This window comes from Xyrauchen texanus, chromosome 32 (genome assembly GCF_025860055.1).
Source record: "Xyrauchen texanus isolate HMW12.3.18 chromosome 32, RBS_HiC_50CHRs, whole genome shotgun sequence".
NCBI lineage: Eukaryota > Metazoa > Chordata > Actinopteri > Cypriniformes > Catostomidae > Xyrauchen > Xyrauchen texanus.
Window position 1 is genome coordinate 36,548,036 of NC_068307.1, and position 27,557 is coordinate 36,575,592.

General features: G+C 36.7%; 3 protein-coding genes across 7 annotated transcripts in view; 1 reads left to right on the forward strand and 2 right to left on the reverse strand.

Annotated features, from left to right (window-relative positions):
* Positions 1–366: 366 nt before the first annotated feature.
* si:ch211-213o11.11 (probable G-protein coupled receptor) lies at positions 367–6,803 on the reverse strand. Of its 2 annotated transcripts, none has more exons than XM_052102087.1 (2): positions 6,564–6,803; positions 367–1,777 (listed from the first exon to the last, which is right to left on the reverse strand). In XM_052102087.1, the coding sequence occupies exon 2, from the start codon at positions 1,672–1,674 to the stop codon at positions 367–369; it is 1,308 nt and encodes a 435-aa protein (XP_051958047.1). In that variant the 5' UTR covers positions 1,675–1,777; positions 6,564–6,803. The 2 variants fall into 2 exon arrangements, with proteins under 2 accessions (XP_051958047.1, XP_051958048.1); XM_052102088.1 differs by lacking the exon at positions 6,564–6,803 and adding an exon at positions 4,054–4,154.
* Positions 6,804–9,347: 2,544 nt separating this feature from the next.
* Positions 9,348–25,511, forward strand: rrp9 (ribosomal RNA processing 9, U3 small nucleolar RNA binding protein). 2 transcript variants are annotated; one of them, XM_052101770.1, is made up of 15 exons: positions 9,348–9,517; positions 9,681–9,766; positions 9,860–9,978; positions 10,355–10,422; positions 10,513–10,554; positions 10,656–10,782; positions 10,962–11,086; positions 14,027–14,119; positions 14,563–14,663; positions 15,390–15,524; positions 15,776–15,838; positions 19,725–19,879; positions 20,124–20,203; positions 20,502–20,575; positions 25,351–25,511. In XM_052101770.1, exons 1-15 carry the CDS (start codon positions 9,437–9,439, stop codon positions 25,451–25,453), a joined length of 1,452 nt encoding a protein of 483 aa, XP_051957730.1. In that variant the 5' UTR covers positions 9,348–9,436; the 3' UTR covers positions 25,454–25,511. The 2 variants fall into 2 exon arrangements, with proteins under 2 accessions (XP_051957730.1, XP_051957731.1); XM_052101771.1 differs by having other exon boundaries at positions 19,725–19,870.
* Positions 25,512–25,792: 281 nt separating this feature from the next.
* grm2b (glutamate receptor, metabotropic 2b) overlaps positions 25,793–27,557 on the reverse strand; it is a 54,704-nt gene continuing 52,939 nt past the window's right edge. For all 3 annotated transcript variants that reach the window (XM_052101313.1, XM_052101311.1, XM_052101314.1), the window contains one exon: positions 25,793–27,159. In XM_052101313.1, coding sequence (XP_051957273.1) covers positions 27,086–27,159 — 74 coding nt within the window. In that variant the 3' untranslated portion in view covers positions 25,793–27,085. The remainder of the gene's footprint in view (positions 27,160–27,557) is intronic.

Sequence of the window (27,557 nt, forward strand, 5' to 3'; positions counted from 1 at the left end):
CACACTTGATCAGCATGTTTTCACTGTGAGTATACAAGATTTAAACTGTTGTTGTGGTGGTGTGATAGTTTGGCTGCCTGTTTCAGAAAGTATGGATATACGTATGTATATAAAATAAACTTATTCTGTGGTTTAAAAGTCTGTATGAGTAACTGTTGGAGCAGATATAAATTACAGACGCTTGACCAGCGCAGCCTGTGTGGCAGCTTTTTCCTGTGGCAGCTTTTAACTTAACTGGCTGTTGCAGAAATACATATGTGTGATGCTATGTGGGGCCCAGTTATTAATTGTGTGATGTATAGAACTCCTCACTCAAGTTTAACACTTTCTTAGTTAAGGACAATGTCATAAAATAGTTCTGAGGGTTTAGGTGACCTCTTCTGGTATTTGTCCTGGTATCCTAAAGCTGGTTTGGTCCAGCCTTGTTGTAGCCGTGTGGTGGTAGCCACATCTAGTTCCTTCCCCACCAGTGCTTTTGTGAAAGAAATGAAAAAAGTCTTCGTGCCCTGTGCGTTCATGGCCAGACGCTGCGGGCCGCACTGGCCTGCTATTTGATCGGCAACACAGGAGCATCTTACACAACTCTTCCCTGATCTGGCGGTTGAGCAGCCCGTAAAAAAACGGGTTTACTGTGAATGATGAGTACGCTAGCCAAGTTACTGGTACTTCTGCTTCTTCTGAAGTACTATGTGAGAAACCCAGTGACAAATGCAAGTGAAAGGCAAAATAAGGCAGCCAGCAGAGAAGGAACTGTCCCACGATGATGGCCAAAGTAAGCGCCGCTTTCCCTCCAACCAAAGTTCTCTTCTTTCTGCGAGGAACTTGATTTCTGCGGACGCTAGTGCTTGTGGTTATGATTGTAGTCTGGCTGTTGACAGAATCAGACCTACGCTTTGGGTGAGAAGTTGCCATCGTCCAGCTAGGGATTGGCCCCCTTTCCCGGGCGGCCAAGTGGGCAACTTTATAGACATTCGCGTAGACGGCAAGAATGATGGCTGCTGGTACGCAAAAGCAAATGGCGCAGAAAAGGATGGCAAATAGTCGTCGATGTCCGCTGTGGCTCCAATGCAGAGAGCAGTGAGTGGCAGCAATGGAGCTTCGGCTACCGTAATTGGGCCACCCAAAGACAGTAGCAAGCCCAAGCAGAGTAGACGCCACCCAAACCAGTCCCATCATGGCAGCAGCTAAGCAAGGGGTCATCTTAGCCTCATACCGCATGGGATGTACAATGTAGAAGTAGCGTTCCACACTGATTACAGTTACTGTGAATATCGAGGCAGATACTAAAAAGGCATTCAGGAATACGTATAACCTGCATTCGATTACAGAAAAAACGACCCCAGCGAAGAATGGCGAGCCACAGACAATGCCAAGAGGCATGAGCAGGGCGGCACATAACAAATCCACAATGCACAGGTGACAGACTAAACTGAACTTGCGGAGATGGGGCGCTTTTACTACTACTGCTAAAACGCCACTGTTAGCCAAGAGCGCTACCGCATTAAGTGTCACCATGACAACAAGCCCCATCATGTCTTGCAAACGTGACTGCGGGTTGGACATGCTCCCTAATTGCATGCCGGGTGCCAGATGTATGGGGTGGCCATGGCTCAGTGTCTCATTAAGTTGGGTTTCATTAAGCTCTGGTGCTGCAGTAAATTCAGATGTCTCCATTTTTTACAGTGTGGTACACCAAGCAAGAAGCAGAGCCCCGGGCTTCTCCATCTTCCACAAGCTTGAATTGGTTTCTCTTTGGTCTGCAAGTCAAAGGTTAGATCTGTTGAAGAATTAATAGTAAACAAAAAAAATCAGTATAATTACAGCTGAACACATCCTCAGCAATTTCAAGTTTTTGCCACTTATGTTTTGGTCTTTACAAATAAGTGCTGTGGCAGTACCATGATACAGTGATGATATGGTTATACCATGGTACTGTATGATTACCACATTCATATGCCATGGTTTTAGATTAATTTCATGAAACCTGTCAAGATCATGTCCAGGACACATTAAAGAATATACATTGTTACATTTAAATGAGTTCTTGTTCATGTTTTGATTCATGTATATCATTTAGTCATGTCTTCCTGTTTCTGTTTCATGTCATGTGGTTTACTTGTCATGTGACTGACAGGTGACCCTCTTGAGTCACCATGTTTAATAGTCCTGTCTTTTCATTGGTTCGTTTACGAGTCTTGTTATCAGGTCTATTTTATCATTGGTTCTTGTTTAATTTCCTAGTTATCTTGTTATTAGTTCAGTTTTCCCATTGGTTGTCATGTTACACTTGTCAGTGTATTTATAGCCATGCAGTCATGCAGTCAAGTCATTGTTAATAGTTAATTTATGTTTAGTTTATGTTCTGGGTTATATATATATATATATATATATATATATATATACACACACACACATGTTCTGTATATTCTGTTTGGTGTTCACTTTGGACTCACGTCTTTGGATTTGTAAATAAACTGCACTTGGATTCTCAAATCATCGTCCTTGTCCGTTCCTGTCTTCAGCCTGCCTGCTCTATAACGTTACATATATATTAACGAAATTGTACTTAAAGAAAATGATGCATATTTTAGGATCATTAAGGTTTTTTTGCAATACAGCATTAGCACATTTTTTCCAGATTCTATTTATTTTAAGTACTATTATTCAATTTTTTTTTTACACCAAACTTCAACAGCTATATAAAACATATGACACTAAAAAAAAAAGTTCACCTGTTATTGTAATCTCAATCTATTTCTACTCTATAGAACCCATACAAAATGACTCTTGTTGGTAATCTAATTTATAAGGTAAATTTATTCAGATTAAATTACATTTTTGGCTTTTTTACCACTATAAAATACTTTTAATTTTTTTACAGTGAGTGTACCATGATATTTGAATCCTAGGGCGGTCAAACATTTACAATTTTAAATCCAATTAATGACATGCTGATTAATTAATCGCAATTAGTCACATTTATCAATATTAGCTGAGAAAGGCCCCCAAATAAAGATCATTTAATATAAATAATACATAATTAAAAAAATAATATATGGAGTTATATATATGCCACAATTCTGCGTGCACAAAATTATGTTTTGAGCACGTAAGATGATATTTTGAGTGTGCAAGATATTTTGAGCACACAAAAAAGTTCTGTGCGCGCACGATTATATTGTGACTGCACAAAAAGTACTTGCACGTATAAGAATAGAATAGAATATGTTCATTTAGGCAATATTTACAACACTCTATACCTTCATCACACCTGACATAGACCATGAGACAATGGGAGAGGACACACTAAAGTAGGTGGACAAAATAATATATTTAATAAAGAAAATAATATTTCATTTAATAATAACAAGCAGAAGAAGAAGGTTCAGTGGTAGACTGTCATCTGGTCACAGTTACTTTAATAAACTGCTCTCTCAGAATATCCTGTGGGATAGATAGGAGTACAATTAAATTCCCCCAAAACTATACTATGTATTTAGTCTTAAAGAGTTTTACACATGGGAGAGGTTAAATTAATACTGTATAATTTCAGATGAAAGTGGTAGCTAACATGGCCAAGATAGTAGCTATGAACATCTTTTATTTATGTTCCTGTTATTCCATGGAAAATTATATATTGTAATTCAGGATTCACTATTTTCTCTATAGTCACACAGATGCGATGAAAACTTAAACCACGTCTCCCGTTGAAGTCATGCAGCAGCTCTGATCACCGCTTGCACACACATAATAGATAAAACAGGCGATACTCTTTGAATACTTTGTTGTTTTTATTTTATATCTGCTAAGGGAACTGCAAAATTAGTGCAATCCTCTGAGTAGCAGGCTAGCAGCTACAGGTTTGTTTACTCATGGCGGCTGTCTACTCTTCGCGTTTCTCAATGCTTTGTGCGTCATACATGTTTGACCAATCACAGGTTGCAGCTCCTCCCACAGTCCTTATTTTCCCAAAAAGTACCTACCCCAGAGTAGGAGCTAAAAAAGTTCCTCTAAACGAAAACGATGAAAAGTAGTAGTTTAGAGTAGAAGTACCTAAATAGGACTTAAGTTTGTGCAGTGGGAAAGGGCTTGTGGTCCCTCCATTCTGTTGTTCTTCATCCATATGTCAAGATTGCATCCTGACTGGTGTTGCTGCGCTGCCCCTACTGATGTGGTACGGAAAAACACAAAGTTACACGAACTTAAAGCTTGATTTCCGTTAATTTATTTAGTTCATTATTTTTATATAATTAATTGCACTAAATTAACACGTTAAATCCACAGCCCTAATAAATAGTTTTATTTAATTAAAATATGCAATACATATTATTTCATAATTTTTGGCATTTGCTTCTTGTTTTTTAATGAAAAAATATAAGTTCTTCTTATTTAAATTTTTTGGATGAAATTATTTTTTTATTTTTTTATTTTTTTGTTTAGGTTGGAAAATGGCAGGTTTTAGGAAAATACAGGAACATTTTGGAATCAATAGGCTGTTAGTGAAACATTTCCAGTGCGTTTTTGTGATTTGTTGTGGACAGCAGTGTCTAAACACTGAGAGAAATGGGGAGTCTTGATCAGACAGAATAATTCATGGTGCTCTATTCAGGGCGCTCATTGTGTCGGAAACATTTGAAGTAGAGAATAATAAGTGTGCTTGTTTGGCTGCAGCTGTTGGTTTCTCTGTCATTAGCATTAGCGTGAGCTCACTGTCACCTGCACATCACTACAATACAATCACAACACAGACGTCATGATACACATACAATCAAATACATCACACTGATGTTATTTACTGTAGTTACAATGTAATGCTTTTGGGTTGGGAATTTCAGTTTCAAGGAAAATGGCAAAATCAGTTTGTAGCTACTAATATTCTGACCAAATAATTTATCTTTCCATCTGGTAAGACAGAAGTGCAACATGACACCGGGGAATGCTTGCTAATGCTTAATTTTAGCAGGTCATGTGAATACGGCTATCACAAGTCCCATTTGGTATTTATTTGTTAAAAAACATACGGTTAAGAGGTCATTTCTCAACCACTTGATCACTGACATGGAATCGCTCTTGTTGTTTGTGGTATGTACTTCAGTGTAAGTTCACTATCACAGGATAAGTATTGTATTTTATTGTTTATTTCAACATAAATGAGTACTATATTCATACAAATGATTATAATAGCATGTTGATTTTCTGTGTGACAAAGGTGAATTATCAGTATTCCATATGCGTGGACACATACGCACATATGTCTTACTCAAGGTGGCGCTGATGTGTCAGTGATTGACTTGATTTAAATTTAACATTGCTATTTGATGAAGAAGCAACATGGATGTATAGCTAGTTTGAAACATAAACAGTGTGATTTGGCTTCTGTCATTTGAGTGTACTACTGAAATTATATAAGTCGTGAATCTGTTTAGACTCAAAAAGTGCCTGAGAAAATACACATACGTAGCTTATGTGTTTGACAGCCAGTTGCATCTCATGAAAATTCTGTGTGGAAGTAATGAATCTCAAATTCTAGATTTGTTGTATCATCTCTTTGATTATAAATCTGGGCCTTTTGTTGATCCATATGTGATGGATATACGTGCCGGGTATATCTCTAAAGACCATAGTATGTAATACATTTTGCAGAACACCCATACATATAAAGGTTAAGCAAAATCAGTTTGAAATTGAATATGTTGAAAGACACACTTGACCTTCAAGGTCTTTAAACTTTATATTGCTATACATAAGAGACATGTATCTATGTGAAAATGTCCCCACCGGCACCCGTCCCTTTCTGAAACAGTGGCTGAACTCATTAAACCACGTGGCATGCTTTTTTCCCCGGCTGTAATCTCTTGTGCTCAGTTGAGATTGCCAGGACATCTAATAATTAGATGTGCAACATAATCAGATGTTCAGGTTATGAAAGGGGTGTCCTGATTCTGCTTTCACTCTGTACTGTTTATCTTCACAAAAACACTCAAGTAGATCAACCACATCAACATAGACTAAAGCTTCTGCTGCTAATGTTTTTTTCATTATAAAAAAACACAAGTGTGCTCTTAAATAAACTCCAGCTTTTAAAAGATAAAGCAACATACAGCATTTGCATTTAATTCATAAATGACTGAATGGACAATATACATATGTGTATCCATAACTGTACAAAACGCTTCAGTGTACATAATTCTTCAGTGTATATAATCAACTATACTGTAAAACATTTGCCTTTTTAAAGGAATGTTTCATTCCCAAACACTGTGTACTCTAGAAACAATGAGCAAGCATATAAAATGGACTTAAATCAGTTGTCTGAATCAATTTTGAACACAGAATTAATCCCTACTTATGTATTTAAGATTAAATGTGAATTGTCTGCACAGGACTAAAAGCTAAAACCTATAGATTCACTCTTCAGTATATTTTACATTTGTAAAACAAAAATAAATAAAGTCTAAACCTTAACTTTAGTGACATATTTTTTTATGAGTATGCAATAATAGGTTCTTTACAACATAAAACAAATATTAAACTGACAAAATAATCCAATTACATAATTTTACCTGATTTCCACGATGTAATAAGTCTGGTCCAACATCATTTATAGTTTCAAAATCCAGGATCTCCATGGGTCATTTATAAACTGCTGAGTTTTTCCAGAACTCACTCAGTAAGAGCTTGATGGAGTTGTGTTTGGGTCCTCTGGTCTTTGCACTTAAGACTGACTGATGCCACCAGCGGAAGCCATTATAGAGGCAGATGTACATGATGTGCAGCTCAGTCCATTAGTGGAGTCTACTGTATCATCTATAGACACAGCAATTACACTGTGTGTGTGGAGCCAGAGGACTGCAGGTGAATCCAACAGCACAGTACAGGAGAGAGAGAGAGAGAGAGAGAGAGAGAGAGAGAGAGAGAGAGAGAGAGAGAGCCATGACCGGGCAATAACCAAGTAGCATGTACATATCCATAATAAAATACAACACAAAATTAAAATGCCCTATTTTATTAAGTAAAATATGTAGAGCAAAAATAAAGTATAATTTGTGTATATTACGGCTGTCAGTCGGAATTAATCACATGATTTTTCATAGTTAATCATGATTAATCACAGATTTGGAAAGTGATTAAATTTGATTTTAAATACTAATTTTCTGACCAATTAGCTTTCATTCGGTAAGACAGATACGCAACATGACGCCAGGGAATGCTTGCTAATGCTTCATTTTAGCAGGTCATGTGAATACGGCTAACACAAGTCCCAGCTGGTATTGTTTTGTTTAAAAAAAATATGGTTAAGAGGACCTTTCTCCATCACTTGATCACTGACACGGAATCGCTCTTGTTGTTTGTGGTGTGTACTTCAGTGTAAGGTCCCCGGACACTATATAAGTACTTTATTCATACAAATGATTATAATATCATGTTGTATTTTCTGTGTGACAATGGTGAATTATCAGTATTGCATGACACATTCATATATGCACATATGTCTTACTCAAGGTGGTGCTGATGTGTCAGTGATTGACTTTTAAATTTAACATTGCTATTTGATGAAGAAGCAACATGGAAGTATAGCTAGTTTGAAACATAAACAGTGATTTGGTTACTGTCATTTGGGTGTACTACTGAAATTATATAAGTTGTTTAGACTCAAAAAGTGCCTGAGAAAATAGACATACGTAGCTTATGTGTAAATGATGCATTATGTGTAGCTCAATATGTGTTTGACAGCCAGTTGCATCTCATGAAATTTCAGTGTGGAAGTAATGAATCCTGTTCTAGCTTTGCTGTATCATCTCTTTGATTATATTTATATATATATACATATATGCATACACACTATAGGTCAAACTTTTGAAACACTTGACTGAAATGTTTCTCATGATCTTAAAAATATTTTGATCTGAAGGCGTATGCTATTATATGACAAAAATATAATTGTGCCACTATATTAAATTATTTCATTATAAAACTAAAATTGTATTTAAAAAAAAAAGGTTTTTGAAATTGATGACTTGGACCAAATAATAAAGAAAAGCAGCCAATAAGTGCCCAACATAGATGGGAACTCCTTCAATACGGTTTAAAAAGCATCCCATGGTGATACCTCAAGAAGTTGGTTGAGAAAATGTCAAGAGTTCATTTCTGCAAATTTTTGGCAAAGGGAGACTACTTTGAAGATGGTAAAATATAACACAGTTTTGATATATTTTGGATTTTGTTTAGTCTCAACATAATTCCTATAGTTCCATTTATGTAATTCCATAATTTTGATGACTTTACTAATATTCTAAAATGTGAAGAAAAAAAATGTATAATAAAGAATGGGTGTGTTTCAAAACTTTTGATTGGTAGTATATATATATATGCTATATGCACGATACATGCTCTCTCTCTCTCTCTCTCTCTCTCTCTCTCTCTCTCTCTCTCTCTCTCTCTATATATATATGCATAAGTATTGCGCAAAAGTCCTATGCACATAACATTTCTTAAGATGGTTATTTATATCTTCAGCTTTAGTGTGTCAACATAGAAAACATAAGTGTTAGACTCCCAAAAATTACTTTTGCAAATAGAAAAGATTAGAATAGAAGAACAGGGAGCCCTGCAACAGATTACATGGCCTCCACAAAGCCCCTCACTGAACATCGTGTTAGTGTGAGATTACATAAAGAGACAGAAGTAATTGAGACAGCCTAAATAGATAGAAGAACTGTGGCAAATTCTCCAAGAAGCTTGTTGATCCATATGTGATAAAGATTTTTGGCAGATCACCCATACATTTAAAGGTTAAACAAAACATTACCAGAATTTAGAGAACAAAAAAATATAACATTGAAAAGCTGTGAAATAAAAAAGGGGGTTTAGAGTGTGCTTACATATTGTTATTTTTATTATTAGTAATATTATTATTATTAATAATAATAGGTGCGCAAGCTCTGTCATTGCACAGGTAGCAAAATTATTTTTGTCTTCCACAGGCTGAAGCATCAAATTTAAACAGAGAAATAACGACAAGGAAAACAAAATTAAAAGTATAGAAAAATAAGTAATAGTAAGTAGTATTTAAGGTTTAATTTAGAATTGTGTTAAGACAGAAATGTATAAAAGGACCAAAAATATTTTGAGGTAAAGAAAAAATATACAAAAGTTTAACAAAAAAAAATCAATAAGCATGTAGGTGAAGTGTGCTTGGAATGAGTAATATCATCATCATTCTCATAACAACAATAAATATTACAATAAATAAATAGTACAAACACGTATTGACGTCACAAACGCCAGTACACTAAGCGGCGCTGTGGCGCAAACGCACAAGTAAAACATTCATGAAGAAAATTTGCAGGAAGCAGCATGTGTGTGCACATGTGACTGCCAGCTAAACGCAACTAAAGTCAATTCAAGTAGTCCTGAATCGCTTTTGTGATACGTCATGTCAAATTTCTTTTTAAAGAAAAAGACCGTCGCTGCGACGATTAATAAAGGAGACAAACAGCCTGTTTTAAAAAGAAAGGTGAGTTTATAGTTAGTTGATAGCACTTTGTGCAGTATTACTTTTTATATTTTTCGTCTATCTATCTATCTATCTATCTATCTATCTATCTATCTATCTATCTATCTATCTATCTATCTATGAATGAGTAATTCCTATGCTGCTGGGTCTTTTGCATTTTTAGAGTAACACAGATGATGGCAAAGGGAGATCAAATAAGCTCAATAAACGGGCAAATGAAGAAATATCGAGTGACTCAGAAAATGAGAGGTGACTATCTTCTAACATGTGTTTGGTTAGATGAATGCTGCTGCTATATGAATGTGTAGATAAAGAATCACTTTTACTTTTGTCTTTCATCAGTGGTCCTGTACCTATCAAAAGACGGAATGAAAAAAATGAGGATGAAGAGATCGAGGAGACCGTGCAGGAGAAGAAACTTCGGCTGGCAAAACATTACCTGGAGCAGTTGAGAGAAGAAGGTGTGTTAGATGCAACCTCCAAACAGCGTGCACTAAATTTACACCGTTCTTGCTACTTTAAATCAATGTTTTCAAGATATTTACACCAGTCAATACTGTTATTCTGTCTAAATCATTAGCATCAATCACTTATTTAAAAGCTGTACAGTTCCATAACTTGAGTTTTTGTTTGACAACAAAATAAGCTTGACATGTCACTGACTCATGTTTACATTTATGTATTTTGCATAACATTTTTTAAAAGCAACTTACAGCACATACAATGTTTAACTCTGGTCTGAAAGTGTGAATATTTAACCTTGACAACCTCTACCTGTTTAGCTACAATAGGAGCATACAATCTATCTGAAACTATTATTTGCACTTTCACCGATAGAGGAGAAACGAGCTGAGGAAGAATCATTTGAAACGGATCTGGTAGCTGGAAGGCTGCAGGAGGATGTGGTATGTCCACCTGATCCTGTTTGTCAAAGTTGTAGTTTGCTCTTTAATATCTAACTCAAGTAATCACTCACTCTTATTTGTCCATCACAGCTGGAACAGAGGGGAAAGCTGCAAAGACTCATAGCCAAAGAAGTAAGCGATGTTTCCATTACTTCCTGCTTCTACAAATTTATATTGAGCATTATTAATGTCTGTCTTGATGTTAATCTGACCTTGCTTCTGAATGTCATCAGCTTGTAGCTCCAGATCCAGCGGAGATCAGAATGTTAAAAGGACACAAACTGTCAGTCACTTGTCTCGTCATCACCCCAGACGAGAAATACATCTTCTCTGCAAGCAAAGACTGCTCCATTATCAAATGTGAGTCTCTTAAACCAAGTGCTATCTCTCTGCTTTAACATTAACCATTTTCAATTCAGTGGACATTTTGAGTGCTTTGCAGTAAAAAAGAATAATTATAACTATTAAGAACTTTCAGTAGCATAAATTTAGTTGATATGTACAGAAGCTTTTAAATGACTAATGTATATAATTTACAGGGGATGTGGAGAATGGAAAGAAGGTGCACAAAATTGCAGGAGGACGAAAAGGAACCGAAGACAGGCATGTGGGACACACCGCTCATGTCCTGTGTATGGCTATATCATCTGATGGCAAATACCTGGTGAGAACTTGTAGTGAGGGGGTACTGATGCTGTAATGACATCCATAGGCCCTTTCCCACATACAGTACTGGTATTTTCCCTTAGTCACTTTCTAGATGAGAACTCTTACGATGAACGGGACACTTGAGATGACTTTTCCTCTTTTGCATTCCGACTCCTAGAAGTAACCCTCGTAATGACGTAATCTAGTATCGACCATTTTTCTTGTGATGCCATTTGCACGTGTGATTCAATGGCAACAACAAAATCAACACTGACAGAAGATGCCGGGATCTGAGTTTTGTTAGGGCTGTTTTATACGAACTTTGCATCTGAAAACGAAGGCAGCTGCCTAATCGGTTAATGTTTAAACGACAGCATTTTTGGATGAATGGAACTCTCTGAACAGTGTAGAAAGCACTTAATTTCATCCTACCTTCATCCATTCTTATATAGCCTCTGAAGGTCGCATTTTTCAGTTTTCAGTGTGAGAGATGCGGCGAAAGTGCTCTTTAACCACGGAGGACAAGCTGTACTGGAATGTTTAAAACGCACTATAAACTTACTTATAAACAATCTTTTACAATAAAGGCTTTTTTTTTTCTTGATGCAAGTTAAAGGAGCAATATTTAATAGATATCAAGCTTTTAAAATGGGTACTGCAGTCCAAATTCAAAATATTGGAGAGAGTTGTCTCCCCCACCCCCTCCTTCCCAGACTCTAAGCCCACGCGGGTTGCCAGGTTGAGGACACGCAACAGGAATGAGCAAACTGACAAATGCAAGCGATGAGACTTGCACTAAGTTGATCAGCTAATGGATACGTTTGTAATGTTTTTATTGTTTGCAAATAATTTAAGGCAAATAAAGGGAAGGAGGTATTGCCCCAAGTGAAGGAGTTCAAGTACCTCAGGGTCTTGTTCACGAGTGAGGGGACAATGGAGCGGGAGGTTGGCCGGAGAATCGGGGCAGCGGGGGCTGTATTGTACTCGCTCTATCGCACCGTTGTCACGAAAAGAGAGCTGAGTTGGAAGGCAAAGCTCTCAATCTACCGGTCAATTTTTGTTCCTACCCTCACCTATGGTCATGAAGGCTGGGTCATGACCGAAAGAACTAGGTCGCGACTACAAGCGGCCAAAATGGGCTTCCTCTCATCTGGTAAGGATGCCCCCTGGCCGTCTCCCTAGGGAGGTGTTTCAGGCATGTCCAGCTGGGAGGAGGCCTCGGGGAAGACCCAGGATTAGGTGGAGAGATTACATCTCCACACTGGCCTGGGAATGCCTAGGGGTCCCCCAGTCAGAGCTGATTAATGTGGCTCGGGATAGGGAAGTTTGGGGCCCCCTGCTGGAGCAGCTGCCCCTGCGACCCGACTTCGGATAAGCGGTTGAGGATGGATGGATTATAAACCAGCTCATGTGGATGTTTTATAAATCTGTCAATGTTAGCTAGATGTATTGCTGGCTTCCATGGCTGCAGCGCGCTGTTTTGCCCTCCAACTTGTTTCAAATCTGGCAACCCATGACGTTGAAATACTGTTGGGCAGTGGGCAGGATCACGTGGGCAGAAAACACAAACCGAAATTCCGGCCCGGAACGGATATTTCAAAGTAGAATAAACTGGCTTAAGAATTGTTTTCGGAAAAGCCAATATTTCAACTTGGCATGTTTCCTAAATCTCTGATAACATATTATGATAATTTTATGCTTTAATACAGTAACTATATTACATATTGCACCTTTAACCACACAGAAACAGGCACGCAACTTTCATGTAAACTAGATTTTATGAAGGTTTGCTGTACAATAGAGTTCAATTACCCACACTGTATAAACAACTGATTATTTATATTCATCATTCCAGAAAAAAAAATCGATGTTGTAATACAGAAATCACTTTATTTTCTGTATGAAATTACGCAGCAGCTCTCACCTCTCAGACACACACATACATACACACACACCTTTGTGAAATGGATGATCCTCTTTAATACTTTGTTGATTTTATTTTATTACTGATGAGGAAATTGTACAATTAGCACAATCCCCTGAGTAGCAGGCTAGCAGCTAGTGTGTTTACTAATGGCGTTGTGCAGTTCCTCTCCTTTCTCATTGCTTTGTGTGTCATAGGTTTTAACCAATCACAGGCTTCATCACCTCCCACAGTCTGCCCCTATACCTAATCTGGAGTAGGAGCTAAAATGTCCATTAAAATGGCTTAAAAGAAACTATTCTTCCTCAGGTGTGAAAGCAATGAAAAGTACTAGTCCAGGGGAAAAGTACCTAAAACAGGCTTTAGTACCATCAGTGGGAAAGGGCCTCATGTCTTTTTATTTTAATGTTCCTTGAGGTGCACTTATAATATTCAAGTTTTTTTTTTGCACATGCTCATTTTGGAGCTGCTTCTCCTTGAAGACTTGACAGTAAATGCCCACTTTTAAGATTGGCTCTCTGCTCTTGATTTACTTGCTCTCTCCTTGCCATATCACTGCTAGTGAAGTGAAAAGGAAAGTAGGCATTGACGTGTTGTTGCGGAGGTGGTCAGATGCCAATATCTACCCAATTGTCCACAACCAATGGGAAGTAGAGCACAATTCGTTTTGGCAGCTTGGTTTCATCAAATGCTCTTTTTACTGTGAGGAGGAAGTCCTTATTTTTATAGTACAATGACCTCTTATATGTAAAAAAATAAGGAAAATTTGATTGTCATGACACCTTTAACACTGCTAGTGTTTATATGATGTGTAATGTAGAAAGATAGTTGTTTGTTTTTCTTGGGATCTGCAGAAGACACTTCCAGTTAAAAATAACTTTGCTTTAACCTTTACTGCCTACCTTCTCTATTCACTTCATGACATTTATTCTGCTGCTCTCTTTGATGTTGTAGGATAAGAACATTTAGAATTTCAAGTAGTGTTTTAGTAAACATTGTAATTTACAAAGTGTGCTTTCTTTAATTCAATAGGCTACTGGGGACATGAATAAACTCATCATGATTTGGGATGCGGCAACATGTAAACACCTGTACAAGTTCACGGGACACAGAGATGCCGTTTCGGTTAGTAAAAGATTTCTTTTCATTTAGACATACAGTTGTAGGTATAAAATAATAATTACATTTTACTTTAAGTAGGGAAAGTTGTATAACTGATATTTTAAGTGTATTGCAAAAGAAAAAATAATGACTGAAGTTAAAGTTTCAGTTAAAATTACTTTGAGGCAACACACAACATAAATCATGCATATGAAGACTTTAACAGTGTAATGTGTCAAATAGCTTTCTCAGGACAGTGCTAATAAAAACATCCAATGTTTTTTATGATCTTTTTGTTTTTTAGAAATTATACTATATATATGTAAATCTATGTGCAGAATAGTGTATTTTATTATTATTATTATTATTTTTTACACCACCCATTTCCTTTTCTATTATTTTACCATGTGTTATGATTTTGTTATTGAATTCCTACAAACAGCTGTCATAATGCTGTCTCTCCTCAGGGTTTGGCCTTTAGAAGGGGGACCCATGACCTCTACAGTGCATCACACGACCGATCGGTGAAGGTGTGGAACGTGGAGGAGAACGCATACGTAGAAACCTTGTAAGTACACCCTTTGAGATGGTCGTTAGTGTTTAATAGGGAAACGATTGTTCAATGGAGCTGCCATCTGGGTTCCCATGGTCATTAAAAACCATGGAAGTTACTACAATTGTAAAATTCATGGAAAGTTGTGGAAATGTCTGACTGAATATACATCAATAAGCCACACCATTAAAACTACCTGCCTAATGCTGTTCTGAGACTCTGGTTGGTGCTGTTTTGGTGGCACAATGGGGACCTACACAATATTAGGCAGGTGGTTTAAATGTTGTGGCTGATCGGTGTACACTTTCATAGTTATCCTCTGCTTTAAACAATTTAACCGGTTGAATTGGCCATAGTCATGTCCGATTTGTGAACAAATCCTCTTGACTTTCATGAGTTCTTTTCAATTAATTGGTCAAACTGGTTCACAATTCCATCAAAAATATTCATTCAGTCTGAATCAAAATTATTTTACAAACTCATATCCAGTAATAACACAAACCACTGAAAAGACTGTGTAAAAGTCACGGAAATTAATTGGTCAAAAAGTGTGGGAACACTACCATGTATTTTATATGCTACCATTAAGTACCATATAAATAATGAACCTTGGTACTGCCAAAATACTGTTTTTACATTTATTCTTATACAGGCCTCATGATTATACATATCTACATTTGGCTATGCATATTTTCAACTTCTTTACACTGGTTTAATTTTGTGTGTGTGTGTGTTTGTCAGATTTGGCCATCAGGATAAGATCACAGCATTGGACTGTTTGAGCCGTGAGCGGTGTGTGACAGCTGGCGGGCGAGACAGAACAGTCAGAGTTTGGAAAATAGCTGAAGAATCACAGCTTGTGTTTCATGGACACGAGTGAGTATCATGCTAGACTCTCTCCTACATCTCTCCATCCCATGTGGACCTTTAAAGGATGAGAGTTTGTAATCATGACTAGCCTGCCTTCCTTTCTTACATTATGACCTCAAATCTTCCCTTTATTGCAGCAGAAAAGCCTTTAGGATTTGGGTCTAGCTAAGCATCTAGGTTAAAATGAAGTGTGTAATTTCGGTGTAAAACTTATTTACACCTACCTATATGTAATGATGTCTTATGTCTGTCTGAAGGGGCTCCATTGATTGTATCCAGCTTATTAATGAAGAGCACATGGTTACCGGTGGTGATGATGGGTAAGCTTTTATCTCACTTTAGCTTCATTGGCGTAGCAGTCACCCATAAGCGGACCTCGGTCAGAGTCCGGACCCCAACGGTTTTCCTATCTTAACGTTTCTACAGTTTTATTGAGCAGTGCTTCTAAACAGCAGAGCCTGCTCTGTGCGTGTTGCCTCTCTCCTTTGTGATATACACGAGGCGTCGGATGAAGCCTGATTAGGCTACGTAGAGTTCCAGGCTTGGTTATTTTAACAACAGCAGCGGAGACATGGTGAGCAGCAATGTAGATGGAGACTGGCATCTTTTGCTAAAACACTGCAGAAAATTATAATAAAAAATAAGTTTAACTTTCTGCATCTGTCTGATAATGACTTGGATGGTTCAGTTAAAGCAGGTTTGTGACAGGACCAGTTCATGTGTCACCTTTTTAGACTATCGTCTTTATCCATCTAAATTTAGGTTTATTAATCAGCATTTTATCAGCAACAGTTTTTTGTTTTAATTTTGTGAAAATGAATCAGAGATGTTATCAATATAGTAGCCTAAACGTTTGGTAGAAAAGATCCCTCACACCCCACTGTTCTGCCTTTGTCTCTGGGCCAGTGTCCATCTCTGCTTTGAAGTGACTATTTTGCCTTTTTTTTTTTTTTTACAAAGTACAATTGCTGCCATCTGGAAAGTTATAACTTTTCCCCCCAAAAAACCCATAATTTCAAAGCCATACTGACTACTGACACCGTGCAAGTTATTATTATTTTCTTGACTTTTGCTGGGAAGGAAATGTAGAGACCGGACCCCTTGAAACTTTAATTGAAAACCCCTGGTGTAGACCCAACATCTGCTAACTCATGTAGACCTGTAACAAGTATGTCTTGGCCTAATATTTACACAAAAATTTTCAACCAGATGCGCTGATTTTATTCTATTTATGTTTTAGTTCTTAAGGCCCTAATGTTTCTAGCTAAATCGAAGAACAAACTTGTGTGGCATCATTTCAAGCAAAATCTGGTAGTATTTTGGGATTTGCTGCAAAAGCGTGTTAAATTATGTTGTAATAAGATGTTTAATGAGTAAAACACACTTCCCTAACCTATAACTTTAGCCTAAACCTAACCAATAGTATCCTAAAAGATGAATTAGAGGTGAACAAAACAGACATCCTCAACCAACACCTAAACCTAACCTAAACAAATTTATGTTATGTCATTCAAGTTATTTTGTGTTGCTTCTTTGACACTTTTGTCTCATGTGTTAGCTTTTGTGCTTGACTAGTCTCAAGCTGTGTTCTTGCAAGTTCAAAGTCCAACAAACTATCAAGCGAGCTGCTGTGGAAATTAATAACACTTGAAAAAGTGTGTAATTGTAGGTGTGCCTGTCATAGAAACGTTAAAATGTATAGTTTTTCAAGTGATGCGTTAAGATTAAAAGTGTTACAATATCATAACATGGCAGTGTGCAAGTTACAGAGCGAAAAATATTGTTAATTAAGTAATAATCAACCGCTGTACTTGTAATTTGTGTGAAGGTGAATCAAACTTTTTTGTAGCGCCTTTAGCTAAGGTGAAACGTAGAACGTTTATTCTATGAGACTAGGTTGCAAATTGCACAATTGATACTGCATATTAGGGCCGGGTAAAAATAGATTTTTTTCCAAAGCATCGAGATCTTCATTTGAAAAATCTTAATATCGATTATTAAATCCCAAGATCGATCAACACTCTCATATGAGACCAAATTTCATGCTATGTGACTAAAAATGTCTGATTAGCCACTGATTGGTAAATGTTACGATTTTGCGCAGCATATTGGCAATGAAGATCTGCATCCTTTCACTGCGTGTTAAGAGTTAAAGTTTGGTTCCACTCATTCAGTGTATTGCCTAAGGCGAGATCCACGCAATCCAGTTGTCAGTGAATAATTACAAATTTGAATGTCCTTTTTGTTTTTTACAGTCAATTGTTGATCGAAAACAACAAAACAAACATTTCATTCTTATCACGAATAACATGGATGAGGTAAAGAATTGGTTATGTTGTACGTATAGTATTTCACAAATAGTATACTGTTGCTCTACTGTTACGAAGAAGTACTTGACTCTGAGTGTATCAGAGCCTCAAGTTTCGGACTTGACATCCATTGTTTCGCTTTGACTGTTTAGTTTTTAAGATTCTAATAAAAGATGTTACAAGTGTCTAATTTGCATTTACAGCTTAAACGCTATCAACAGCACCAGCGACAAACTGCAGAAAATAATTTTGACTCTGTTCTCAGTTTGTAAATGCAAACAAAATTCATGTGTATAGTAAACTTTTGTTGGAATTATATCGAGTGAAGTAAAAGAACAAAATAAGTGTGGAAAAATTACACGCTGTTTTGAAAGTATAGCCACAAAACTTTAAAACATTTAAAAGTGTTTTAAAAGTTTAGTGTTGGTGTGAGATTAACGTGTTAAGATTTCTTACTAACATCATCAGTGCAAAGTTATGCAGTAGCAAGAAAAAGGATGTGAACCCTTTGGAATTAGCTGGTTTTGTGCAATAATTGGTCATAAAATATGATCTTTACTTCATCAAAGTCATGTGCTTAAGCTAACAACACACAACAATTATAATCTTTGATGTCTTTATTGAACACATCTCATTAAGCATTCACAGTGCTGTGGAAAAAGTGAACTCTTGGGTAACCTCAACCAAGCGTTTGAGGTAGTTGCGGATTAGACTTGCACAATGTTCAGAAGGAATTTTGGACCATTCTTCCTTACAGAACTGCTTCAGCTCAGGCATATTCTTAAGATGTCTGGTGTGAACAGCTCTCTTGAGGTCATTCCATAGCATCTCTTATAGGTTAATGTCTGTACTCTGTCTGGGCCACTCCAGAAGGTGTATTTTCTTTTTTTAATTTTCTTTGTCATTCTGTAGTGGATTTACTTTGATGTTAAGGGCCATTGTCCTGATGCATCATCCAAATTCTACTGATCTTCAGCTTGTGCACAGTAACTCTGTCTTTATCCTGTAGAATATTTTAATAAAATGTATTTTTCCCTCTGATGACAAGTGGTCTCAGTAGCGTTGTGGAGTGTCACTACAATGTTTATGTTGGAAAGCAGCGGCTTCCTTGTTGGTGTCCTGTCATGAACACCATACCTGTTTAATATTTTCTGTATAGTAACTCATGTTAACCATTTCCAATTATTCCTTCAAGTCTTTAGCTGTCACTCTATGGTTCTTTTTGTACCTCATTGAGCATTCTGCAGTGTACCCTTTGAGTCATCTTGGCTAGACAGCCACTTCTAGGGAGAGTAGCCACAGTACTAAATCATCTCCATTTATAGACCATTTATCTAACTGTGGACCGAAGAATAGATGCATTTGAAACCTTTCAAGTTTCATGCAAAGCAGCAATTCTTGATCGTAGGATCTGAGATCTCTTGTTTTTTTTGCGAGGCATGGGCAGCGGATGCTTCTTGTGAATAGCAAAATTAATTTTTATAGTGCTTTTTATAAGTCTGTGTAGCTCAAACCCACACCTCCAATCTGGTTTCATTAATTTGATGCCAGGTTTGCCAACTCCTGACTCGAATTAGCTTTTGTTGACATCATAAGCCTAGGGGTTCACATTTTCCACAGTACTGTGAATATTTAGTGGGTTGTGTTCAATAAATATATATATAAAAATTATAATTGTTTGTGTGTTTGTGCACATTGTGTTTGTCTAGACTTTGATGAAGATGAGATTGCATTTTATGACCAATTAATGCAGAATACCAGCTAATTCCAAAGGGTTCACATACTTTTGTTGTCACTGTATCTAATTTTTCAACTCTTGTCATAACCATGAAAAGAAAAAAAAAATGTTTCTTTAATATATAATTGATTGCATTTCGCTCCTGTTTTGTTTACATAGTTCTGTATCCATTTGGACCGTTAATAAAAAGAAGCCAGTGATCACAGTGAAGCAAGCCCACAGTAGCCATGGCAACACTGGTCTGGAGCAACCCTATTGGGTGTCGTCTGTGGCGGCACTGCACAACTCGGACACAGTGGCTTCAGGTGCCTCAGGTGCACACACAAACTATACATATTTAGACAACAAACCCAATGCACTTTAAACTAAAAACACCCACATACTCTTATTCACCTTTTCAAATAAACACACACTATTACCCTCAAGCACAATATATTACCATAATAATCTCCTCTGTAAACGTACACCTTGTTCACAAAGCTCTCAGGCTTTATTTCCATACGAGATGGCACTCTTAGCACCTGATTATTATCAAGCATTATTGTTGTCCTTCTACAGGCTCGCATAATTCAGCAGTGCAGCTGTGGAAGTGTGGGCAGGGATTCAGAGGCCTAGAGCCCCTATTCAGTATCCCGGTGGTGAGCAATACAAATCCAATAGAGCTCTTTTAGACTGGTTACAGTCACTCAGTGTGAGCTGTGCCATTGTGGCAGGGTACTATTGTGTCTCTGTATAAAGGCGTGTTTGTATAGTACTTCATTTGAAGAAGATGAATAATGTATCAATTCATAATAGATTTTTTTTAATGTGGCAATTGCTCATTGTCAGCATTGATTATGTGCCACTCAAATGTGCATGTATCTCTAACAATGACTGTACGGTAATGTATAATGAATGTTAATGAATGCTTCTCTTGTCTTTGGTTTTTTCCTTTAGACTGGATTTGTAAACAGTCTGAAATTCTCTAATTCTGGAAAATTTCTTGTGGCAGGAGTTGGACAAGAGCACAGGTAAAGTGTTTTTTTTTTTTAAGGTGTAGTGAGAGACCAAAGGAGACCCTTAGAGGACAGGGCAGAAATTAATTTTCTTAAATTGTTTTGCATCCCCTCGCAATACATTTACAATTTTTTTTCTACAGTAACCATAAAATTAGTAGTGAAACCATAGTGATAATACAGGAAAACAGAAACTATGGTAATAAATTTTTTTTGTGGTAAACTGTAGTGAAACCATGTAGGCTTACTACCATTTTAGTTTTTTTTTTTTTTTTTTTTGTGGACACAAATTTTACTATAGTAATACTGTAGTAACTATAAAAAATAATGGTTTTAATACAGTATACTGTATCCGTATATTAACCATGGTTTTACTATAGATTAACCATGGTTAATCTTGTGGTTACAATGGTTTTAAGTATTTGTAAATCTGTCCATACTAACAACTAAATTAACAACTAAAGATATTTGAGCAGAATAGGACATTTCAGACTCAAACATGTTCTTAATATCAGATGAAGATCCACCAGAATACACTATCCTTGAAACATTTTATTGGAGAGTGCTGGATTTATTTCTTTTAGGAAATTATTTTGACAAAGTCAACCCTGAATCAGTTTGAGTTCTTATTGAAAATAAATAAAAAAAATATATATGTATGTATGTATATATGTGTGTGTGTGTGTGTGTGTGTGTGTGTATGTGTGTATATATATATATATATATATATATATATATACATGCATGTATGTTTGTTTGTTACGGTACCAAAATTTCAGTAGTCGGTACCAATACCTGTGAAATTTCACGGTACTCGATACCATTTTCGGTACCAAAGCAAAACACAAAAACAGTTTACTAAACAACACTCTTTTATTAACAAAGTCTACAAAACAATAGCAGCAGAACTAAGAACAGAGCAACACTTTAATTTAAATATATAATTTTTAATTGTAACAAAACTGAACAATGTATGCTTTAAGTATTTTTGAACACTTGTATAAGATTTGCTTCAACTTTTGCAACTTTTACTTTTAAGTTTTTACCAAGTACTAAAAAACCAAAACCTAAATAAACAAGCATACAATAGAATGAATAAAAACAATTTCCAAACTAATGTGCAAAGTGCTCTTATTATTAAAGCTGCATTTTGTCATTTTTCTTCATGATAAGAAATGCATATGGACATATATATAGATATTATGATTAAATAAGTCACAAGTAAGTTCTAATCTAGCTGCATTAAGCGTCCGCACTCAAGGGATGTGTGGCCCTGAGGCAGAGTCTCTCAGCCGTGTGCAGTTTCAATCTCTCCCCCTTAGATCGGGACATTCGCGCAACTCATAGAAGAGGCACCGACCACACAGAAATGCCAGTTTCTGAGATCATAGTTATTAACATGATCTGCTTTTGTATTATTTGAACTTTAATAAAGCTATAACGCATTAAATATAATTGCATTTAAGATGTTACGCGGGATGTTTCCTTTAAAGAGCTCAGTTATTCCACAACGGTACATGCTTCTGAATGTACTTTTTTTTATTTATTTTTTTTATCATTCCCTAATACATTGGGATCTACATAAAATAAACTGTGAAAGTTTAGAGTGCATCTGGACTGATCTGTGTAATTCTTCCTCCATCAGGCGTGAACTGCTGCTCTCGCGCGTCATTGTTACAGTGATTTCATGTTGCGTTAAATGAGATCAAACGACTATTCGACAAGAACATTTTTCTTGTCAATTTTGTATTTTCGACGATGTCGACTAAACGTTTCAGCCCTAATGCAAATGATAATATGCTTTTAAACTCACCTGCTTTATTTGCTAGAATAAATCCGTGTGTCTGTGATGTGTTTCCTCCTTTCGTCAGAAAATTGCGTTTACAAATAAGTTTTTGCTGATCTATGATATTTCCCTTTTCATCAGCCTCAAATCCAAAGAATTTCCAAACCTGGCTTTTTCCACTTTTCATTTCGACATGATTCAGTTGAAGCTCCGCAGCAGCTTTGCTTGTCGTCATAGCTTTTGCTTGTTGTGAGCGTTCGAAAGTTCCCACCTCTGCATGTACATTTACATTTATGCATTTGGCAGACGCTTTTAACCAAAGGGACTTACAGTGCAATTATTACAGGGACAATCCCCCCGGAGCAACCTGGAGTTAAGTGCCTTGCTCAAGGACACAGTGGTGGTGGCCGTTGGGTTAGAACCTGTGACCTTCTGATTAACAGCCCTGTGCTTTAGCCACTACACCACCACCACTCCATAATGTGATCATTAAACCGCAGAAGGATGTACAAATATAACTACTGTATAAATCTACTGTATAAAAAAAGTTAATAATCATAACAATTATATAATATTAAATGGATGTATTATTATTATCATCTATAAGCAATATCACAAACACAAGTGTATCATATCAGCATGTTGTGATTTTCATTAATACGTGAAGCTCTGTTCTGCAGCATTTTTACCAAAAATAAAATGTGTGTATGTAATATATATATTTAAGTAAAGTATAGTTAAGTACTAATATGTATTCTAGAGACTTGAAAATCCCAGAAGGTCAGCAGTTACAGAAATACTCAAACCAGCCCATCTGGCACCAACAATCATGCAACGGTCTGAATCACTGAGATCACATTTTTCCCCATTCCTGATGGTTGATGTGAACATTATATATTTAGTTTTTGTTGGTGAATTAAAATTCAGCAATTTTGTGTACAACTTTTTTGCTTTCATTAAATCATATTATATCATTATTTCAGCCATTACCCACCTACTTTTTTGATAACTAAAAAACCCATATCGTCAACGTACATCAAAATGTTGAGTTTGCAAAGCAGCTCTAAATCATGATGCTTCCTCCACCAATCTTTACCGTTGGGATAATGTTTTCATGTTGGTATTCGATGCCCTTTTACGCCATACATAGTGATGCGTATTCTTACCAAAAAATTCAACCTTGGTTTCATCAGTCCACAAAACATTTTCCCAGTAGTGTTGTGGAGTGTCAAGGTGGTCTTTGGCAAACTTCAGGTGCTAAACAATGTTTTTGTTGGTAAGCAGCGGCTTCCTTCGCAGTGTCCTTCCATGCACATCAAGCCTGTTTAATGTTTTCCATATATTAGACTCATGAACAGAGATGTTAAACAGTTCCAATGATACCTTCAAGTCTTTAGCTGTCATTCTAGGGTTCTTTTTTATTTACCTAATTGACTCTAACCTACACCTCAAATCTCGTTAAATTAATTGGATGCCAGGTTTAACATTTTTAGCCTGTAGATTCAGTTAATTTTCCACAGCACTGTGTTCAATAAAGACATGAAAGATCATAATTGTTTGTGTATTGTTTGCATGGGGAGCGAAGGCTAGCTCGTCTGGTCCGATCCCACAGAAGAGCTACTGTAGCACAAATTGCTGCAAAACTTAATGCTGGCCATGATAGAAAGGTGTCAGAACACAGTGCATCACAGCTGCTGTGTATGGGGCTGCTTGGTCGCAGACCAGTTGGAGTGCCCATGCTGACCCCTGTCCACTGTCGTAAGCGCCTACAATGGGCACGTGAGCTTCAGAACTGGACCATGGAGCAATGGAATAAGGTGGAGTTCAAGTTGACTTGGTCTCCAAATTCCCCAGATCTCAATCCGATTGAGCATCTATGAGATGTGCTGGACCAACAAGTCTGATCCATGGAGGCCCCACCACGTAACTTACAGGACCTAATGGATCCGCTTTCTTGGTGCCAGATACCACAGGACACTTTCAGAGGTCTTGTGGAGTCCATGCCTCTACGGGTCAGAGCTGTTTTGGCGGCACAAGGGCCTACACTATGTTAGGCAGGTGGATTTAATGTTGTGGCTGATCGGTGTATGGCTGTGTCTTGTTTGGAAGGCTGCGTCCTCCGGATGTCGCATTTGTCGGCCACATACTTCATCGAGGCTGTCTCGTTTCAGATAAGCAAGTAGGACACTTCGAATGCAACCTTTCACTGGAATTCAGAGGATGCATGAGGTGTATCCATTGTGGGCACTCACAACCCACAATTCTTTGTTTCAAGGGAATGTCTAATAAAATAACGCCAATTTGCCCGTAAATATGATGTTCAAATGCAAGTAATGTTAATTCCCAAGTTGAAGTACCTCAGTAGATGGGTGCAGAGTATATAATCTGTATAATTATATTAATATATAATTCAAATAAAGTATTAGACTAAAAGTACACCTGTAAAATCTATTTTCTTTTCTCTTTAATCATTCTAACTCCTAAAATTGACCTCTTACATTCCCTTCTTAAGGGAATTTGTTCCATTCTCACTCAAAGCGCTTGTTAAAGAGTGGCGTGATGTCATAGCAACTACGTTCCGTTTCCGTTCGTACAATGACGGCCTTCTCGTTTAAATGAGGACACTCAGTACACTGTATACTGTCGCATCCTTCCAAACGAGACACTGTATTATTATAAATTAACATTAAACCAATAATAATACATGGCATTCAACTATCTAATGCTTTTACTGATGTTGACAAATATTACCTTTGTCAGGTTTTCTAAAATGCTATTTGTTCAAGTGTAGTCTAAAGATTATTCAGCCACAGATTATATAATTGTGCATCTTTGATGTAATTACTGGTAATGTTTTTGTTGCCAAAAAAAACCAAACACCCAATCATATGATTATTCAATAACACTCTGCTACCACTAGATGGCACTAGTGTGGTTGTCAAGAATTGTTCCATTTTTTATGCAATATTTACACACATCTCTTTCTTTGTTCTGTTTTTGTCAGATTGGGCCGATGGTGGAGAATAAAGGAAGCGAAGAACGCACTGTATGTCATTCCACTTAAAAGACAAACAAAAGAGCAAGAAGTTTCTTGCCCTGATAACTAGGACTTGGATTGGATGGAGAACATTGCTTCCTTTTTTTTTTTTTTTTTCTTTGTATGTCAGAGTGTGATGTAAAAGAAAATCTATCTTTGATAAAATTTCAGTTGAATTTATCAGTATTTGGATGAGTCATTTTTCTCCAGAGTGCTATATAATGGTGCGTATTTAGATTTATTTATTAGAGGTACAATCCATAATTTATTTACAAATGAAACCCTGGGGACATTGAAAATCTGGATTTATTAGTTAGAACTGTAAAAGTGTAACTTGTGAGTCAAATAAAGACTTTTATTTATTTTTTTAAAAATTATTTATTTACATATATTACAAGAAAAACACGTATTGGTTCACCAAAGTTCACATTTAAACATTACCGTCTGCATTGTTACCTAATTTTCAAAACTGACCTCAACGATTTTAATGTAATTAAGTTTAAAAAAAAAAGGGCAATACAGAATATTGTTACTTTCCATCTTGCAATGACACCTACCATAAACTATTCCATGAGGACCAAACTTGAGACATGATTTCATCACAACACTAAAAGGACAATAAACCCATCACCGAATGAAGGTTTACTACTTTACTACACTGAACTAAAACAAGAGAAATAGGTTACAGTCTCCCATTTCCTGAGAATACAGCATCTTAAATAATATACCCTGGGGTACATAAAAAATAATCAAATTGTAGTATATTTTGTGTAAGTCATGTTGGCATTGAAGACACTGTTGTTGCATGTGCTGAAACAGTTATTTGAAGCATTCTTATATAATCCCATCCCCAGTGACTCCAATGAAATATAGTTAAATAGACTGAGAACTCTACTGTTAACATTACTTGACACTAGTTAATATCTTTTGTATTGTACAGAAATCTGGGGCGCATATTGCCATTTTAGCTTCCTATCTCTTTAAAACATTCCTTTATTCTATTACCAAGGGTCCGTTCACACCGAACGCGTTATTGCATCTATCTGCGCTGTTTTTAAAATTGCTTTTCTATATAAACGTGCTTGATAAACCTCTGATCGCCTAATCAGTAACGCCTGATTTATAAGACGATGTGTCACGTTAAAAGGACAAATTTATGGCATCTCATGACACCTGCATTCTGTTCCATTCATTAAGCTGCTTTATATCACAAGAACGTGTTTGGTCCGAACGGCCCCTGAGTGTGATTGAATGTAAGCGTAGTACATTGGCACATCGTTTGTCACATTTACAATAGTTCTTGCACTCTCAAAGGTCAAGACTTGATCTTGATCATAAAGAATTGCTTTACTGAGCAATTGAAAGAAAACATGCTTGGTCATTGTAGTGGTGACCCTATTTATATAGATGCCCATTTATTTGAAGGAAATGTTCACCCAAAAATAAAAATGCATCGAGTTAGACTAACATTGGTGGCAGACTAACATTCTGCATAACAGATTTTACCACAAAGGTTTGGGACAACATGAGGGTTACTAAATGATGATAGAATTTTCATTTTTGGGTGAAGTTTCCTATACTTCAATTGAGTATCAAATAAAACACAGGGTAAGTCTAAAAAAATTGCAACTAGCTCTTTAGAAGCTCTAGATTTTGCTTAGTTGATAAAAAATTGGCCCCCGTCTTGCTGGAACGCATGTCTTCACAATGATGATGTAGTAGAATCGACCACCTCTCGTCCATTACACACAGTTGGCACTATAGTTGAGGCTGATGCTGTAAAAAAAAACCAAAAGGTTACCACTTAATCATTTGTTATGATTACTCAAACATTTCTTGCAGCTCCGTTCTAAATAGCAATAATATGCACATCTAGTGATCTAGAAAATGTAGTTCTTCTATTTTCATAACACTCCCAGGTGGGAAAAATCTTAAGCTATTTTCTCTTATTTTGGGTGAGGCAAGTCCCTTAGTTTGAGCTTGTTATTCCAGACCAGGTCCCATTTTTACTTAAGAGATCTGACAACACTGCAACAGGTACTGTATATCTCAGCCTGATCTGAAATTTACATGACCATGGCAACATTTTTGCAAATCAAAATGGCATGCTGTTTACAAGTGAAATGATTGTGTAATCAGATGTATGCAAGGTGAATTTTTAATTTATGTTTTAA